This window comes from Eurytemora carolleeae, unplaced genomic scaffold (genome assembly GCF_000591075.1).
Source record: "Eurytemora carolleeae unplaced genomic scaffold, Eaff_2.0 scaffold29, whole genome shotgun sequence".
In the NCBI taxonomy this organism is placed as follows: domain Eukaryota; kingdom Metazoa; phylum Arthropoda; class Copepoda; order Calanoida; family Temoridae; genus Eurytemora; species Eurytemora carolleeae.
In genome coordinates this window covers 446078-467289 of record NW_019396073.1, presented here as the reverse complement: position 1 = coordinate 467289, position 21212 = coordinate 446078, and the positions used below count along the sequence as shown (strand labels likewise).

General features: G+C 32.5%; 1 protein-coding gene across 5 annotated transcripts in view; it reads left to right on the top strand.

Annotated features, from left to right (window-relative positions):
- The first annotated feature begins 579 nt into the window (after positions 1-579).
- LOC111713312 (uncharacterized) overlaps positions 580-21212 on the top strand; it is a 26992-nt gene continuing 6359 nt past the window's right edge. Inside the window, exons 1-3 of one of the 5 annotated variants that reach the window (XM_023488152.1) lie at positions 580-725; positions 1437-1485; positions 17485-17529. In XM_023488152.1, the coding sequence (XP_023343920.1) occupies positions 622-725; positions 1437-1485; positions 17485-17529 (198 nt within the window). In that variant the 5' untranslated portion in view covers positions 580-621. The other 4 variants (XM_023488175.1, XM_023488166.1, XM_023488183.1 and 1 more) reach the window with 4 other exon arrangements.

Here is a 21212-nt window from a genome sequence, read left to right as displayed (position 1 = left end):
TTGGAAGTTTTTTTGGAAACATTAACCACACATATTCCAACCTCTAACTTCAAATAATTTAAATTTGTAAACTTTTAAAGCCTAATAATTTGACCAAAAGAAAAGAAGGCACTCAATTTTTTTAAGATTGCAAAAATCTCTCAGAAAGATTTGAAAAAATTATCAAATGACAGATTTTTTCCTTGGTCCACGATATTTCCTATTTCCTAGACTCATCATACTTGCACGTAAAAAAAAGTCGAGTTAGGGACGAGGTCACAAAGTCCTACCAGTGATGTCCCATCTATTTGACCTTCTCCTTCTGTCTTGTTCAGTGTGATTAAATATTTCTTAACGAGCAAAATATAAAAAATACATGCCTCTAAATGTAATTTTGCAATTAACCATTCTCTAATTTAAATATTAAATCACGGAATTGTTCAAACACAATTTTGGACTGATTAAAAGTGGTTGACGACACATTTTTAAACTCAACCTGAAAATTGATGGAACCAATTGGGTAGTACACATTCCTGGCTGTTCTTTTTAGTTTATTAAGTAAAGATGTTTAGTCGCCTTTTGTATTCTAATTTCAGATTATTCATTTAAAAAGCGCCTCCTAGCGTTGAGAATATTAGTTAAATGGCCGGCGCTGCGGCAGCAGCTGCACAGCTGAGGAAGGTTCGAGAAAAAGCGAAGAATACCGATCTTGCTGAAAAGGCCGGAGCAGTCAACGATTTTCAACGGTTCGTATTAAGTCGTTTTTATTATCTAAAAACTTATATATGCGTTTTCAAAACAAAATTATGCAAAACTTTGGAATTTTAATCCATATATTTTTTACGTTTTTGGTTTCTTTTTTGGGGTATTTGTTGAGCTTTGAAGGTCATGGAGAAGCTATTGCATAAATGTTTAAATGTTCATTAATCACTAATTATAGGGGTTTTTTTTTGAAGGTTTACTTTTTGCCACATAAAGGGCGTTTTCCCTAGATTCTTAATAACCTATAGACTCACAATTAGTTCTTGTTAAAGTTCTGATTAAACTTTTGGAAAATAAACGACATCGAATTATTAATTTAGATTATTGATCAGTTCTACGCTGGATATATAGTGCCGTATATAGTTATTGTCATTTTAAAATGTAATTTTACATAATCGTAATACAGAACTGATCAAAAAATGTTTGCGATCAAACTACTTGTTAGGAGGAAAAAATCTCTTTTTCATAAGGGGCAAGCTAATTTTTTACCTATACCTCACGAGGGAGGGGGTGCAGAAGCGCCATAAGGGGGGGGGGCAAGAGAACTATTCCCCGCCCCCCCCCCGTTATGAAAGCTACTGATTAATGTTCATCTGCTTGTTCATTTCATTTATGTCATTGGAATTATTATTATCATTAAATGCGCCAAATATTTCTAAAAATATCGCAAAATACTGCATTTTTTTCATTTTTAGGCTTGGATTTGGCAAAACCACAAAAGATTGTAACGCCGACACAATTCAGGTAGGAAAATATAAATCTTTTACATAAAATGTTTTTTTTTCCTCTTTTATCAAAATGTAATAATGTATTTGATATGCGATATGTTGTCAACCTTTCAGTAAAGAAAGTGTGAGATTTACAGAAAATACAACAAAGATTTCCCCCTTTTTTAATTTTCATACTTGTCCTCTGTCCCATTACTACCCCTCAGTCCTCAGCCATAACTTGTGTATGCCCCCCTTTTTGTATGAAAATATACTCCCCCCCCCCTCCTCCTTCTATTGAATGTATACAAGTTTGAAGACTAAAGAATTGAAAAGTTCAGCAAGAAACCAACTTATCTTGCAAACTCAAGTTTTCCCTCCTAGCTTAACTTCTTTCTCAAAGCCAACCTGAGGAAGGGGGATTGAGTTTAAATATTTTATATTCCTGAACCTTTCTTGTCTTTTCTTCTTATTTTATTTCTTATAAAAGTTCGGAAATGTATTTCTTATTTATTTCGAATATTTAATGTTTGTTTATAATTCTTTATTCATGATTGTGCTTGTCTTGTCTTTTATAAGGTGTTAAGTGTCTTTTATAAGGTGTTAAGTGTCTTTTATAAGGACTACTTCACAAAATATTTTTCTCTACAATGTCAACTTTCTCAAATAACAATTTCTCATAAAGAATCTATTGTTAAAAAAGATGTTTGAAAGCACTATGGATACTCCACGTACTTTGGGAAATGTAAATTTTAGAAGTTGACAATTGAGTAAAATATGTTTGAAGTGTTTAACTAACATATATATTTTCTAATATCTTGATGTTTAAAACTTTTTTTCTCTTTTGTACAGTGCACATCTAACATTGAACTATCTTTAAAAAGTCGACTAAAAAGTCTGCTTAAAATGTTTTAGTTATATATATAAAAATAATATCATTCACCATCACTTAAAGGNTATATATATATGCATAACAGACAAAATATGTTTGGAAATACATATTTCCATGAAAGAAGAAAACTTTGTCGTTTTTGAAACTAAAACGAACAATGTGAAATGAAAATATTCGGTAAAACTTTACCAGAAAAATACTTTTATTACTTGAAAATGAATCAGGAAAGGTTAGAACTGTAATAAATAATCCTTCTAATTCTTGTAAATTATGTTGAAGCAAAACAAGTATACTTCACTCTTGCAACTTTTAACTTTGCAATTTCGCAGCCAGGTTTAACAGGGTTCCTCGGGTAGATATTTCCCAAACTTTATTCTTCACCCCCACCTCCACACCTTTCACATATCAAGTTTTATTAAGAAGTTGTTTTATGAAATCATCCGAAATAAAGCTTTATTTACCATTCTGACCCCCAAAATTGTATAATGTTTAAGAATCAAATTATTTAACTGTACTTGGTTTACCAAAAAAATCTGAAAGGAATTGAGTTTTTGCCACAAAATCGAATCTTCTGATCATAATATCTTTTCAACCTGATGGTGCAAACCTTTGATATTTCAAACTTAGATTATTTTATCTATAAGTATTAATAGTTTGAAATATCTAAGGTCTAAGACATTGGTTTACAAAGATATAGGGATTAGAAAATCAGAGTTTGTGGCAAAAACTCAACTCCTTAGTTGGTTTTGGAAATAACAAAAGTAATTTTATACAAGTGCTGTTATAATCTAATGCTATACTAGTTATATCTAATATGTGCCATCTATTATATTATTATATACACATAAAGCTTTATGTTTATACAGATTAATTCTCACTGCACAACCTGTAAATACATTTCAATACGTGCACAGTTTCAATACGTGGCCGTTTTCTAAAGTCTGATTAAAATTGTTTTGAATCAGCGTTAGATAGCGGCGTTAAACCAGACCATTACAGGATACATGTGTGGCTTTGAAAATTTAAATCAAAATTCGCGCTTTAATTATTACAGTATGCCCAGGTTTAAACTAACTATTTTAGCTGCTATGGAGACTGGCTTTCCTAGCTAGTGGTGTTTAGTTAGGAATAACTTAACATGTTAGCCGCCGTAGCTGTACGTAACAATAGGAAGAAGGCTGAAACAGCCCCTCCTTTTACAGTACCCAAGGTAGAGGCGTCATTAAAATTACATTTCGTGGGGGCGATATAAGTGAGGCAGGGGGTCTGTTGCTTATGGGAGAGGCAATAGAAAGACTATAAAGAAAAAACTCCCTTTAACCCTTCCCTTCCCCACCCTAAACTAAGCTTTCATTGACGGAAGAAATAGAGGGTTTTAATAAAAACTAACCCCCCCCCCCCCCCCCACCTTTTATTAACCATCGCCTGCTTGCAAGGGAGAAAGTGGGGAAATAAGTGTGGGTGGGTGAGTTTTTGAGGTGACCCCGAGAAAAAAAACATAAAAAACTGCACGCCTCTCTGGGTGAATAACCCTATTTCTTGAGCATTAATCTGCAAGAGGAAAAACTAATTGCATTTCAAAACTGTGTTGTGGTTTGAAACTAACCCTAAATAGTAAAAAATCAAAACAATCATATAGAACATTTGAGTACACATGTACGTATGTATGAACTTTGCATGTATTTTTACATGTATTACGCAATTTACATGCATCATATATGTTTTCTACACGTATCATTCATGCATTTCTGAATTTGCAAGATCAATGAAGTGTTGTGTACAATGTTTGTACCATACTAGAAAATATACTTACTATACATATATGTTTTATGTATGATATGTAAGCACATGTACTATGTGTTTTAAAATATTTCATCATGATGAGAGAAAGCATAATAAATATGTTGGTATTCGTGGAATTTAATAAGGTCTTGAAGCACGATATGAACAGCATGGTTTAATAAATAGAGGTGCCATAACAAAGAATAAATGAGATCAAATAAAGCAATTCAGACAAATTTTGAATGTAATATAAATTATATATCTATTACACTATTATTCTTGATAGACATTTTTCCTTCATCGAGATGGCTCAAGATGAAGCTTGGGAAAAAATATAATCTAAAAAGATAAGAATCTTTGAGATACAGAGAAAATTCAAGTTCAAAACCTTTAAAACACATCATGCCAAAATAAAATTATGTAAAGGTAATCTTATGAACTGTTTGTGTTTCTATCTTGTTTTGATGCAGTAGTAATTTCTATATATTGTAGCCTTTTTATAAAGCAAAAAAAATAAAAGTTAGTGTTAATTATATTTTTATATAAATTGAAGAAAAAAGTTTTGGAATTATTTTGAATATTTAGTGTAAATCTGTGAACCAATGAAAATTATAGAACCGATCATACAGCTAGTTTAACATTACAACAGGATGAAAACTTTATAACACGTCTATAATGAAATGTGTTAGGAAGTAATCGTCAGTGATAAAGTGCACAATAGTCTTATAACATAATTAAAAAGTGCACATAGAGATCCCAGGTTTTAAATAGCTAAAAAATGTGTGTTTCTCGTTGCACAAAATCTTTTTAAGTTGAAAAAACCTGGACATCGGTCTCTGAGAACCTGAATATAAATCTCAAAGTAAAACTCTCTTCAATTAAGAGATTGGAACCAACTTAATACAAACTTTATCAAGGAAGATTTAAAATAAATCCAAGAATATCTTTATCTTACATTTTAAACCTAGTTTCATATGTATTAATAGATTTCCAAAATGTTTTATATTTAAAAACAAAACTTTTAATCAAAAGAGAAAATTTCAGATTTTTAATCTATCTGAATATCTTATTCATCTACAGTTTAAGTTGGACATCTCTGCTCTCTAGTCTATCAAAGGTTCTGGAGAACTACAGAACTAGGGAACTGGAGAACTAGAGAACTGGAGAACTAGAGAACTAGAGAACTAGAGAACTAGATGACTAGAGAACTAGAGAAGAGAACTAGAGAAATAGAGAACTAGAGAACTAGAGAACTAAAGAACTAGAGAACTAGAGAACCAGAGAACTAGAGAACTAGAGAACCAGAGAAGAGAACTAGAGAAATAGAGAACTAGGGAGCTAGAGAACTAGAGAACTAGAGAACTAGAGAAGAGAACTAGAGAACTAGAGAACTAGCGAACTAGAGAACTAGAGAACTAAATAACTAGAGAAATAGAGAAATAGAGAACTTTAGAACTAGAGAACTACATTACTAGAGAACTAGACATAACTAGAGAACTAAGGAACTAGAGAACTAGAGAATTAGAGAACTAGAGAACTAGAGAATTAGAGAACTAGAGAACTAGATAACTAAAGAACTAGAGAACTAGAGAATTAGAGAACTAGAGAACTAGGGAACTAGAGAACTAGAGAACTAGAGAACTAAAGAACTAGAGAACTAGAGAACTAGAAAATTAGAGAACTAGAGAACTAGAAAACTAGGGAACTAGAGAACTAGAGAACTAGAGAACTAGAAAACATGAGAATTATAGAATTAAAGAATTGGAGAACTAGAGAACAAGATAATTAGAGAACTGTAGAACTAGAGAACTAAGGAATTAAAGAACTAAAGAACTAAAAAACTAAAGATCTATAAATCTACAAAGCTAGAGAAGTAGAGAAGTAAAGAATTAAAGAATTAGAGAACTAGAGATCTACAGGGGTCGGTGTTTATATCAATAAAATGAGGACGACTTTCAACTCAGTCTTGATTTCTTTTTCAAATTACAAGTTTATAAGTGAACACAGAAAAGTTGCAAAATTGAAATCTCTTTGTTCTTTGCGTCTTTTTTTCCTTTTCCTCTTTTAACTTAACTTAACTTTTAACTTAGAAACTCACATTTTTAAATAAATTTTTGCAATGTTTGTATAATTTCTTTTTATGTTCAACTTTTAAAATATTTTAATCTTTTAATACTTTTAATACAGTGGTAGGTGCACAATATATCAATACAAAGGAGACGATTGTTTTTTCATTCCTAAGATTTTCCAAACGTATTTTGTACTCTAATTTCGTGTATGTACTATGTAGGGAAAGAAATGATCTGATTCCTGTGTTCCCTTGCTAATCAGATTATTTACTTTATTAAATTATCTTAAAGAACATAATATAATGTAGTGCCCTCTAAAAATAAGATATACAAATATTTCAGACACGTGTAAATGCAATCGCAAACAAGGAAAAATATTTTTAGAATACTTGAACGGAAAAACTTTCAAGCGAAAATAGTAATGCATTCAAATGTTTATCCCTTTTACTTAGTTTATAGTCCTGGAGGTTTAGGATTAAACGGTTTATATTTATAGTCCTAGTGGTTTAGGATTATACGGTATATAGTCCTGGAGGTTTAGGATTATACGGTTTATAGTCCTGGAGGTTTAGGATTATACGGTATGTAGTCCTGGTGGTTTAGGATTATACGGTNGCCAGGGAGTTTGTATGATCCGTCGATCCTACCTTCTTGACAGCGCAGCCAGGGAGTTTGTATGATCCGTCGATCCTACCTTCTTGACAGCGCAGCCAGGGAGTTTGTATGATCCGTCGATCCTACCTTCTTGACAGCGCAGCCAGGGAGTTTGTATGATCCGTCGATCCTACCTTCTTGACAGCGCAGCCAGGGAGTTTGTATGATCCGTCGATCCTACCTTCTTGACAGCGCAGCCAGGGAGTTTGTATGATCCGTCGATCCTACCTTCTTGACAGCGCAGCCAGGGAGTTTGTATGATCCGTCGATCCTACCTTCTTGACAGCGCAGCCAGGGAGTTTGTATGATCCGTCGATCCTACCTTCTTGACAGCGCAGCCAGGGAGTTTGTATGATCCGTCGATCCTACCTTCTTGACAGCGCAGCCAGGGAGTTTGTATGATCCGTCGATCCTACCTTCTTGACAGCGCAGCCAGGGAGTTTGTATGATCCGTCGATCCTACCTTCTTGACAGCGCAGCCAGGGAGTTTGTATGATCCGTCGATCCTACCTTCTTGACAGCGCAGCCAGGGAGTTTGTATGATCCGTCGATCCTACCTTCTTGACAGCGCAGCCAGGGAGTTTGTATGTTCCGTCGAGCTTGATTTAGAGTAAAATAAAAAAGAGAAATTATAAATTAGCTCCAATCGTTTCATGATGATATTACACATAGTGCGTACCTAAAAATCTCACCCCCCCCCCCTTGGCTGTGGCCGCCCCTGATTATCACGAAGGTTCAAGATATAGCTAGTTTAAATTCAGATTAGGTTTGGATTATACGGTTATAATCCAGGATGTCTGAATTAAAAGGTTTAAACTGTCGGCTGTTCAGGATTAAGGTTTAAGTGATGTTTGGAGCAACAGCTGTTCGACAAAAACGTGAACGCGAGAAAAGAGAAAAATTAGGCAAGCCAAGAAAAGAATCAATAAAGCCTAAGGATTTCATGATAATAATATGATATTATTAATGTATTAGAATCTAAATAATTGATAAGTTGTTTTTATTTAAAGATACAAAAAAAATGTTAAAATCACAGTTTTTGAAGGAAAGGAAAACTAATTGCTTTAACAGAAGATGGTTAATGTCGCTACAATTTAATAAAAGTATTGTATGGTTAAAATATGTATTTATTTATGCATCTCTCTCATGTGCTAACACTTATTTTCAACCTACTGGGCGTCCCATTAATCTTGGAATTTTTACAATCTGTCAAAAGATTTCAGCAAAATATTTTGCAGAAATTTTGTTTTCTGGTTTTTGCTAGACATAGTAGACCTAAACCATGATTCTTTGCAATACATTTCGAGGATTTTTGTTATATTAAAAATATTCAACACACATCTTTTGACAGATTGTAAAAAGTTCAAAAAACGAACAGAGTTCTAGCTGTTTAAAAGCTGTCAGAATTATTGGGACACCCTGTATTCTAAGCCATCAACGATTTTTTACTCAAAAAATTTCTTCAGCCCGGGGAGCAGAACCTATCATTTATCCGTATATTCGGCCATTTGGAGTCCGGTTCAACCCCCTTGATATACCGTACATGAAGTACAAGAAATCTATAGAGAAACAATGGCAGTTTGATCCAACCTTAATACCTGAATTCAAAATGGATGAAAATGAGGTAAATCCTTCTCCTTCAACGCGTAGTCAGAGTCCAGACTTTTTAAACTTAAAATAGAAATTTTAAAATTTTTCTTAAACTGGGATTGTTCAGAGCTTTCGCCGTTCATGAACGAACATTAAACTTGTTAGACTTATCTTTAATATATTGTTGTAGTTGTTAACCTTTCTAAAATATCTTTGAAATATTTAACACGAAAGCGTCAAACGTTCTGGGGTGGCTTGCAATGTTTGACAAAAAGAAAACTTTTGTAGAAAATCTCTGGACTTTGAAAGATCAAGTATAAGGAGCACCATCCTTCACCACAATCCTAAATATTTTTGTGTTTTGCCATTTTTCAGACAAAGTTCTGAGTTAGAAGCATTCTATCAAGGTGTAAAAAGAACTAGGTTAGAATTAGATTACATGGTCGTCGTATGTATCAATACAATAAAGACAGTTTTAGTTTTGATATCTACAATAAGCTTTATACTACGGAGACCATAAACGGAATTAAATATGAAATTAAATTTAATCGAATAATGTAAAATATACTTAAATATTATGTTTTCTGAAAAGTCCTGTAGCTGGGATATGCATACATCAAATACAACAACAAATTTCTAATTCATTATTATTTCCTAAACAGAAAGTCGTCATCATTGTATTTATATGAACTACGACCACTGTACTTAGAATAATGTACATAAAAATGCACTTAGTAGTGTGCTTTAATAAAAGTTAGATTTTCCCATGGAAAAATAGAAATATAAGTTATAGTTTGGATTCCTTCTATTTTAATCTGAGGAATTAGAATTATTGCATTGTTATTTTATAGGAACAGAACACTCGCTACAAATTCGAATCTTCCCTTTCTTTATATTTGGAACTTTATGTCATAGATTGCGCGAAGAATGTAATGCAAGCGTATACTCTGCGTACATATTAAAATCAGTTCTCTCTGGGCGGAATATCTAAAGGATGGATCCCATGCCAGGCTTCGACACCCGTCTTGTGTTTACATTATCGCCCAGTGACAGTACCCTGCAGTACAAAAGATGCGTACACCTCTGAAATAACTTTCCTTGCATTAAATCCTTGGATTGCGCGAAGACAAAATTTGCACAAACTTTTGAAAATTTGGTTAAAAGGACAAACACTTAAAATTTTGCACAAATTCTGTGGTCGTGAACATGAATAGTCTTCCCTCCTTGTGAAGTTGTGGTGCGTAGCTACTACAGCTAATACAGCTAATACAGCTAATACAGCTACTACAGCTAATACAGCTAATACAGCTTATTCTTTTTCATTATTTTTCCATGGGAATTAACGTAAACTTAGTGAGTAGTGAATTATCTAAATTTGTATTTGTTACTTGTATAAATGATACATAAGTCAATAGCCTTTAGTAAATAGGCAGATCTGAACTGATAACTCGACTCAACCTCTAATTTTCTAAATTCTAAATCTATATCCCTGGACCCCAAAAAAATGTGTCATTTATTTTTAACGTCGATCCTACCTTCGGTACAGCGCAAGCCAGGGAGTTTGTATGATCCGTCGATCCTACCTTGTTCACAGCGTATCTAGGGAGTTTGCTTGATCCGTTGATCCTACCTTCTTGACAGCGCAGCCAGGGAGTTTGCTTGATCCGTCGATCCTACCTTGTTCACAGCGTATCCAGGGAGTTTGCTTGATCCGTCAATCCTACCTTGTTCACAGCGCAGCCAGGGAGTTTGTATTATCCGTCGATCCTACCTTCTTGACAGCGCAGCCAGGGAGTTTGCTTGATCCGTCGATCCTACCTTCTTGACAGCGCAGCCAGGGAGTTTGTATGATCCGTCGATCCTACCTTCTTGACAGCGCAGCCAGGGAGTTTGTATGTTCCGTCGAGCTTGATTTAGAGTAAAATAAAAAAGAGAAATTATAAATTAGCTCCAATCGTTTCATGATGATATTACACATAGTGATCAAATATTTGCTAATTCTCACTCAAAAATCTATGTGACTTATTTTAAGATAATTTTTTACAGACTAAAGCTAAAAACAAATGATTTAAAAGTTGCATGTTTAGGGCTACGAAAAGTATATCTGGATTAGTGAGGAAAAATCAAAGTGTTTTAAGACGACCCTGCAGTCTTTTAATTGTTTTCAACTTTTCTAAGCAGCCAGGGGGTTTATGTGATTTTGATTCACCCTAATTTATCAACACATGTTTTTCAAACCCATTCACTATTAATATTGTTTGTTTTAAGATTATATATTTTTCTGAAAACCCGACAGAGAAACATATATTTTTGATGATTTCAAAACAAAGAAACTTGAGTACACCCAAACATAAAAGTACATTGAAGAAATCATTTGTATGAGACCAGATTTTCTTGTAAACAACTAAAATATAAAGTGCTACCCATAAAACTGTCTTATTTAAAGACGACTGATATACTCAAGTTTAGAATAACTAGGCTTCAGGGCGCTTCACGCCCATTTTATATTTCAATTGTGAGCATTTTCTCTCGGTGTACAGTGTAAAAGGAAAACAAACAAAAATGTTCAAATCAAATATTATTTATTTACGCAGAAACATTGTTAAAGATTATTATTACAAGTGGTAGATTAATTGTCAACTGATTAATGTTCTGCGTCTGGAGAACTGCTATAGCTGTAGCTGTTTTCATATCAGCTCCCCAGTTGCTCGATAATAAAAGAAAGAAAAATTATAGATACGGTATTGACGGTGTGGTGGTGGATGGTTTAGGTAGGGCAGGAGGATTGGATAGAGGAGAACAGAGACCTCTAAGCTTCAACTATGATTTGTAAATATTAAATAATCAGGACAATCTGGACTCCAATGAATACATAACCTTACAAATTTCAATTTATCAATTCTGAATATATGATTAACTGGAAATCTATATAAATGAGTAAAGATGATGAGATCGTTAATAACTAGATAAAACCCCCACCCTTTACAATCTGTACACCAAAATTTACTTAACAAATTCCAGAAGATATCAGGGCAGAAAAGGAATAATTGATTCGTAATTGTTTAACCCTTAAGATTTAGAGTCTAGAGCAGGTATAACAGAAAAGTTTATTACAAAAAAAGTTTTCTAATCTTTCCAATAGATGCTGTTTAACTGAGTATTTAAAAGCGTTCTTATTGCTTATTGACATTTGAAGACCCACACAAATTTTGGGTCTGATCGGTTCAGCCGTTTTGACGTCCATTGGACACAAACAAACAAACAAACACCTAACATAAAATCAAAGTAAATAAGTTTCTGCATTAATGTAATGGTTTACTAAATGATTAGGGCAGAGAAATAACCCAGTTCTGGCCTACAAGGAACCCTGAACGCAAAAAAACGGATTAGACAATTCCGTACAATCACCTCTGAGGTATCATCCTTTGTGGGTAACCCTGTATATAGATGATAATCCACAGAACATGAACCACCGCAATTTTGCACAGTACAGTACATAAAACATTTTGATTTTCGAGCTCTTATTAAAAACAAACAAGATCGCTTGAGTTAAATGTCGTCTTCTTACTTCATAGTTTTCTCGGACCCACAGTATACAGACACTTAAAAAATCAATATACCAGAGGCCTACAGGAAAATTTGAATTTAAGGGGGATAATTCCATCTTTAAATTTTGAATTCAAGGGGGGATAATTCCCACTTTGAATAAGAATTCAGGGGGGGTATAATTCCCACTTTGAATTTGAATTCAAGGGGAGATAATTCCCACTTTCAATTTGAATTCAAGGGGAGATAATTCCCACTTTCAATTTGAATTCAAGGGGAGATAATTCCCACTTTCAATTTGAATTCAAGGGGTGTATAATTCCCACTTTGAATAAGAATTCAAGGGGGGATAATTTCCACTTTGAATTTGAATTCAAAAGGGGATAATTCAGAATAGAAGGAGGGGGCGATAGGGTTTCCGTACACTTTGCTGTGACGTTTTTGGACTGCTGAAGAACTAGTTTTTGCGTAACAACAATAATAAAGCTTGTAAACAATAACACAAATGATAAACAAACATCTGGCATTTCTGGCGTTAGGTGAAGATTCACCGTATACTTACTCATGTTTGTTTACATTAGACCGGCTGCCTTTGTTATTGTTGTTACGCAAACACTAGTTCTTCAGCAGTCCAAAAACATAATTCCCACTTGGAATAAGAATTCAAGGGGGGATAATTCCCACTTTAAATTTGAATTCAAAAGGTATAATTCTCACTTTGAATAAGAATTTTTTCTTTCTTTCCATTGAGTATAAGACGCATGTTTCCTGATAATTAAGGCTGCAGGTCTACAAGGGGCAGGTGGATTTTAAACTTCAAGCATTTAAAAAAACTTTCCTAAAGATTTTTTTAAAGAAAAAGAATATAAAGTTAGATAATTAGCAAACTATATAATTTAAATGTAAGTGAGTTTATTTCTAAAAATGAATCAAGCAATTTTATTCTCACAAAATAAAACAATTGTGCTTTTTTAGCCCATATTCTAATCTAGTCCATGTTTGAAATTGAAATTGTCCGAATTATTCTAAGTGCTTTTCCAAGGCAAGTTTCAATTTACTCAACAGTGTTTAATAGAACAAGGTTTGAGATGCATGTTTTAAAGAATCGTGTAATGTGATATTCAAGGGCGTATACAGATTTACATCTAGGGGGCAAAACATGTTTCCCCCCCCCCTTAGGAGCACCTATGGGAAAAGGGGTCAAATTTGAACTGTAAATTCAAAACATTTGACTTTTTGGATATGAGTCCTAAATACAAGATTCAAAGGTACACATCAAACCATTTAACTTACAAGCTAGTAGTACTCAATCTCTCCTTTAAACAAAACAAAACACAACCCCCCTTGCCCCACCCTTATACGCCCCCTTCCCCTTGATGATATTCTTTGAATAAAGGACCAAATACTTGTGAATTTGCCAGTTCTTTAAGAAAAATCTAAAAAAGTTATATTTAAAAGTTTTACCTTTTAACCATATATATATATACGATATATAAACTGAGGTTTGAGGCTCCACCGTCCAGTTTATATAGACACAGTCTTAGGTTCTACCTCACCTCTAACACACTTGTTACTTGAAATTAGCAATTACCTGGTGGGATACTATTTGTGTAATTGATTTTTCAAATTATGTGAAACCAACTCTTTTCATTTTCAGCTTTTGCTGAAACTTGATAAAAAAAAAACTATTTTTATTGTCTCAAAACCAGCAAGTTTTGTACTAAAAATTGTACAATGAAAAACTGTACACATGTACACCATGTAAACATTGTATAAAACAATGGGACGGGCGTGGTTGAAAAAAGAGTGGTAGGCGATTATATCAATACAATGAAGACCACTTTGGATTTTAATTTTGATTTAAATCAAACTTTTAAACAGCTTGATAAACATAAACATGGAATAAATGAGAAACTTATAATTCGAAAAAAGCTTGTTGACAATCAAAACTTAAATAAAAATCCATCTCCATTGTATTGATATATTCGCCTACTTAGAACTTAGAATGAAAAATAAAGGAAAAAAAGACGCAAAAAACATGATGAATTTCTCTATTTAAATTATTACCTAAAGTATTGCAGAAAAAATTTTCAAGGAATAATGTGAAAATATAATGATAATTATGTCGACAAAAACCATAAAATGCCATTTTTGAACGACCTGTTATATGTATTAAACTTTCAATATTGCTTTTTTTTAATTGATAAGTTTTTTTTATAACCTGGTCCTGGTCACAGCTTTTTTATCCTACCAAAAACAAACCGGGTATTTAAAGCATAGGGTCGACTTTAAGGCAGCTAGGGCATGTTTTACAGTCATAGAAATAATAACATTTAATCTTACTCTAGCATGGCATGTTTGATCAAAATTTCGAAAAAAGTGAAAACAATATCATTGAAAGTGTGAATCGCTGATGGTTTCAATAATTTAAGAGTCTATTAAGGACTGTATTTCAACCTACCAAAACCGGACTTCCTCATAAGCAAAGAATTATAATGTAAAGATAGTTATTTCAGAGGTGTATTCATTTTGTGTACTGCAGTGTACTATCTCTGGGCTGTAAAGTCTGACATGGGATCCATCTTTAACATAAGAAATCAATGAAATATTCTGGTCGTAGGAAACTTTTATGTAAATTATCAAGATTATGAAAATTAAAAGCTTTTATTCTCATCGGATACTAAAGGAGGACTGATGCATCTATTCTTGTTTACAAACACAGCCCAGAGAGAACTGGTCTCGATATGTACGCAGAGAATACGCAACAGCAATTAACCTTCCTTGCCTTATTACCTAATTGCTCATAAGTATCTCTGATTTAGAAAGGCAGTGTATTTTGATGCACACTTCTCTATAAGAAAATGCATGTATACATTGTACATACAGTACATGATATACTGCATGAAGGTTGTCATTAATATTCTTTTCAAAGAAAGAAACGGTTCTGTTCTAAGGTAGTTATAGGGTCTTTTGACTTGTCATATAAAAAAATAGATCCTTACAAAAAATTTAAGTTTATCGTCCGTGGCAGGCGCAGTTATTTCTTGATCTCAACCTCCCAGTGTTTTTTTCTATTACCAATTTGAAGCTAATGGCCAAAATCAAGGAGAATTGAATAGAAGGAGGGGGCGATAGGGTTTCCGTACACTTTGCTGTGACGTTTTTGGACTGCTGAAGAACTAGTTTTTGCGTAACAACAGTTGTTACGCAAAAACTAGTTCTTCAGCAGTCCAAAAACGTCACAGCAAAGTGTACGGAAACCCTATCGCCCTCTCCTTCTATTCAATTCTCCTTCGCCAAAATAGTATAGTTTCGCTGAATTTTCGTTTTTTTCATTCTACAAACTTCTATTTCATAGGTCTCATCGTGTCAATAATTAAATCAAATATCTGGTTTGTGTAGATCTGAATGTGAGTAGTAGACACTGTCCGGGTTGTATTCTCGTATCCTTTTATTCAATCTATCCCTCCTCTAATAAATCTCTCCCGGACCAAACCTTGCAGAGCAGAAGTTTGCCCTGGGAGCATTTAACACGAGGGGGGGGGGNTGCCATTTTATCAAAATTACGTACGTGAGGAAGCAATTAAAAAGCTGTGTTTTAATAGAAATTCTTCATGCAAGATCCAATGAACCCCAAAATGTTATATATCTCAAATGGTGTCTTTATCATCTAAGCAGGTTGGTTCTGTAATATTTTGATATTATCTAGATGAGATGTACTGCAGTACATAGAATTAAGAATGAAGCTGAGAAAAAAGGCGGGAATTAAATAAAAATGGCCGCTATTGTAGCTAGTAAGGTGCGCAAGCAACGTGCCGCGCAACAATTGGCTAAGGATACTGAACCAACGCTAGGAGAAGACGACAAATCCAAGAACCAATCTAACAAAGTAATAAATAGTTAATTACAAGTTCACAGTTTGTAGTTTTGGTTTGTAATTGATTGAAAAATTATTATCACAAAATTTGATTGCACTCTTTCTCCGATATGGTTTTACAGTTCATAATCAAGTATTTAGATATGTAGTTAGCATACGAAAGGATAACATATCCTAAAGGAAACTGGTAAATTTAGCCTTTAAAACAAAAGCATTTTTTAAGTCACTTTCTAACCAGTTCCAACGGATTCACATGCCCTGTGTTGTAGTTTTATACTTCTTACTTATCTAGAAAATTTTAAATTGTAAATTGTGAAAAAGATTTGTAACAAATAAAAACTGTCCTTCGTAAAAAATCTTTTGAAAAATACATGCGTCTTGTGTATTCTATAATATTAAACAATCAAAAAACATTGGATAAAGTCATACTTTCTTTTTTTACAGTAGACATTTGTAGAAGCTTTAAATTTACAGGGCTCAGAGACTTGTAAGGCTTTGAAAAGGTATCTAGCAATATAATATCATTTAGGAAAATAACTTTTTCAGGTTAACTCCTGGTTATTCAAATCATAAATTTATACTTTGTGGTATGGATTATGCATGCTTGAACTTAAATGCATGATTGTGTAGTTATATTAATTGTAATGCATAACAAGTTTTTTAAATGTTGCTGGGTTTTTTTCATTTGGACCTATTCCAAATCTGACCTAAACTGTGTTTTAACTATTTCCATATTTTATGACATATTTCTGGCATGTAAATGGTTCGGTAAAATTTATAATTTCTTAGGTCTGTCATAACAACTTCTTTAAATAATATATAATTTGTATACATGAATAACAAGTTTTTTCTTCTTCATATATGCAAACAAACAAAAAGAAATTAAATTGAAGACATTTTTAGTCATTTTAAAACTTTAATCAACATACAGAAATATTAATTTATTTTAAACAGATTTGGCTTGGATCCTGATGTTAAAGTGTTTAGTGACGTATAATTGCTTGACTTATATAGTTGAATAGAATAGAGAAGAAGAGATGAGGGGAAAGGTGGGGGGGGGGGNTAGAAAAAAATGTCTGAGAAAATGATCTTTATTATTACAACAGCGTATTCAAATGAAATACCTTTTATCAAATTTTAATTATCAACTCCCAATCCAAAAAAACAAAAATATGATATTTCCTTTAACAAAAATGTTGGACTTTGAAAAGTGTTGTTTTTCTAAAAAAAAAAGATTTTATGTAGGGAGCAGAGAGCGAGAGGAAGAAATGTAATTTCAGAAATGGGTTTTGTGTTGAATGAATTCCTTCTCTGGCCGCTTGAACTCCCAAAAAAATCGTTTGTTGACTATCTTGCATGAACTCTGGTAGACCAACCACGAATTTTTGGGAGATTTACATCAAATTTTGAAGAAAACATTAATGTGTTTAAATTCATAATTTATCATTTTTGTTGCGAACATTCCCTTTAAAAGCTTGAGCTAGCTGCCTCCTGTGATGCAAAAGTTCTTTTTAAACTTCACAAAATTTGAAATTAAGTTCAGGGTTATTTTAGAAATAAATTAAGATTTGAAATGATTAGATTAATCTATTAATTAAATTTAATAATATTCTATTCGTACTTTAGATAACTGGAGGAGGAGGAAATAATCAGGCTTTAAATAAACGAAGGGTAAGATTTTTTATTTAATAAAAAGGGTTCTGTTAAGGTTAGATTTTCTCTTTGTTGAAAGAATATATTTTAATATTATCATAAAAATGCATTCTTCAATGTAAACATGCAATTTTCATCATGTAATTTAATCTGAACATTTCACATTTTTATAGAAAAGATAAAACACCATTCTTCCCATAATTTTAAACTTTTATGATTTAGGATAGTATAACGTAATTCTAAGAGTGAATTATCAACGGTTTTATTTAACGCGTTCAATCTCGTTAATATAAATATATCTTTGATAATTTCCATCCGTGCTCGTTTAAAAATCGAGTTGTGAATTTATTGCAGAAAAGACAAGCAAGCGCATGACTGAGATATTTTCAATTATTTCAGATAGCAAACAATTGTGTAGTTAAATCAACGAGGTTATAGTACATAGAGTGATGATGTACGCTAATCCTTTACTAAAGTATAGGCCGAAAACTATACCGAGAGCGTACTGCATATTTGATTATTATAAGCAGATTCTGACCTAACCTATAGTATATCATTATTAGTAAACAGTTGTAAGTGTACTTAAAGCCAATTAAGCACACAGGTAGAGAACTATCATCCCCCTGAGTTCAATAGATAAAGTTGATCCATTTTAAAATATCCTGCAATGAACAAAAAAAAACAATTGCTAAAATGTTAGAAATTCAAAATTTGGGTTTTCATTAGCAATAGAGCATAATTTCAAACTATAGTCACGAATTTAACTTAAGGCCGATTTCTTATTCATGTTGCAAAAGGTACAACTATAGGTCGTATCTATCTATCTACACTGCTCTGGTAAGCGTAACATAGTGTGACTTTGGTTCTACCTCAAAGATAATATATATATTATCTTTGTTCTACCTATGGTAGAACGTCTAAGAAATTAGCCATTAATGAGTTACATACAATACAGACAGGCCAGGCTTAAACAAGAATTATCGGAGGGGTGAGGGGATGCTTCACCTTTTACGACATTGTTATCAATTTTCAAGAGGGGTTGAGGTCTTGGTCCCCTTAACTGGGGCCTTGTATACGCCCCTGGGTACTTGATATAAGTCAGAAGACAGAAACAAACAAATGTCGTCTTTATTTTGGATATCAGAAAAATTGCATACATTTCATGCATTAGTGCACAAATATGGTTTATTGAAAATATTTAATAAAATTTTCCTTAGTATTAAATTACTTGTAATATGGAAAACCTTACATTTTTGTGTCTTGTAGAAATGTCTATGAATTGCAGTATAAGAGGAAACAGGATTATGGAATATCTTTTCAACTAGTCATTCTGGGATTATTTAGACATATAGAATCCATAACGGATTATGCATACTCCTCCAGATATAGATGATGGATACTGAAAAAGTGGTTGGGTTTGGGGGGGGGGGGGTTGTCAAATAATAATATATGCAGTTTAACCAAACATTGTTATGACAAATATTTTCCAATTCATTTTTTATATCTGGGTAAAAATGTCCTTTATAATATGCTATTATAATGTCTTACAAAAAAAAAAATAATTATATATAGAGTGTCCCATGAAACATGACAGAATAAAGATGACTTGAAGTAGGTGTAGAGGGCCCTCTATACACCTACTTCTTGGAGTCAAACCTTATAGAAATCCAACGTACAGAAACCGCTACGTATAGCAACAAGGTGTATTTTCCGGAAGAACATTTTTTATATTTTTGAGAAATTAAATAATCAGTGTAAAGTAGATATAATTTTCATAAAATCCTTTTATTTAAATGGTAAAACAGAATTTTATGAAATCATATTAGCATTACTGGAGAACTTTTTTTTATACTTTTAAGAATTTTTTTTCTTCTAAAAATAAAACTGTAGAAAGCATTTTTATAAAATAATTTTTTTAATAGTAACACGCATTATGCATAACCATATATTATTTTATGTATAATCATATAATCATTAATTTATGTTTTCAGTACATAATAAAATCTGGAGGACCTTTAACACAATAGAGAGCAGTACAAATATACATATTAAACTATTTTGCTCCTTTAATGTCTAGGGTATGTTAAAAAAATAGAAATTATGATAATGATAATGATTAGCTACAATGTTTTACAAAAACGTTTAATTTTTCAAAAATATAAAAAAATTTCTCCCGGAAAATACGCCATGTTGCTATACTAAAAATGTTTTGATTATTTGAGTGCTGACTTAGTATCTACTTGTAAATGCACAATGAATGTAAATTCCATGTAAATTCAGTTGAAATTTCAACAAATACCGATCTTAACAGAATCATTAAACATTATATTTTCAATTGGTTCATTTCTAATTTTCTTTTGTGTTTTGTTTTTAGCTGAAGCATCATACATTATCATTTTGTATTTTGTGTTTAAAAATAAATACAATCTATATCTAGAATTTTGTTCGGATTGTCAAAAAGTGAACAAAAATCTCCATAAATCTGATCATATTGAAAGCACATAAAAGGAACGTCACATTATAACATGCCAGGAATAAAGTATTTTGTGATAATTAACTCTAGAATTTTATTTACAAAATTAGATTTACGAGTGAATGCCGGTCCTGCAAACTATTTAAGGCTAATTCTTTAAGTCTTCTCTAAACTGTGATGTTTCGTGGCTGTGGGACACCCTGTATTTGGAGTGTTAAACATGGTCAAACAGGTTTACTAAAGATAACGCATACTATGCAAAATATTAACATGTCAACACTTGACGCTTTAATCATGAACTCTATTTTAGCTCTTTGTGACGGCAAATCTTCACAGCAAATTAATTCAATCTTCAATTATTCATTTGTATAAAATCCCTTCTTTTTTCAGCGAAAATTTTATGTACAAAGTAAAAGAAAATGGTATTGAAGGCTTTGAGAGCTAGTTTTTGTAAATTTTTTTGAGACTTTTCAGACTATCAAATGCCTTTTTTTTCGAAATTAGAAAATGTAAATACATTTAAACTAGAAGTTTTGGCGGTAGTGAGATTTGAAATTCCAAAATGAGAATATAAAATTTAAACTTTTATTTTCAAACTGTGGTATTGGCGGTAGTGAGATTTGAAAATCAAAATTCCAAATAAAAAATTGCAACTTTTATTTTTAAACTGTGGTATTGGCGGTAGTAAAAAAAGTTAATGATCTAATCTGAATTTGTAAAAAAAGCTTACTTTTTTATAAATAAAAGAAATTGAGTCTTTGCAACAAACTCAAATATTATAATCCTTATATCTTTGAAACCTGATAGAGTAAACCTTTGATATTTAAAACTTAGATTATTTGATCTATGAGAATTAAAGTTTGAAATACAAGGTTATCCACAAAGTATGCGACTTCAGAGACGACTGTACGGAATTTATGCTGTCTGTTTTCTTACTTTTATGATTCTCTGTAACTGTAAACTTATTTCTTTCTTTGAAAAATCATTAAAAAGACAGTAAAAATAACAATCTTTTAAACAGAAGATGTATTTAACCTATGGATCGTCATATTTAAATAATTTCAGATCGTCTTTCAGTCTCATCCTTTGTATGTTCCTTGTACAGTCTTATCCTTTGTATGTTCCTTGTACAGTCTCACCCTTTGTATGTTCCTTGTACAGTCTCCCCCTTTGTATGTTCCTTGTACAGTCTCATCCTTTGTATGTTCCTTGTACAGTCTCATCCTTT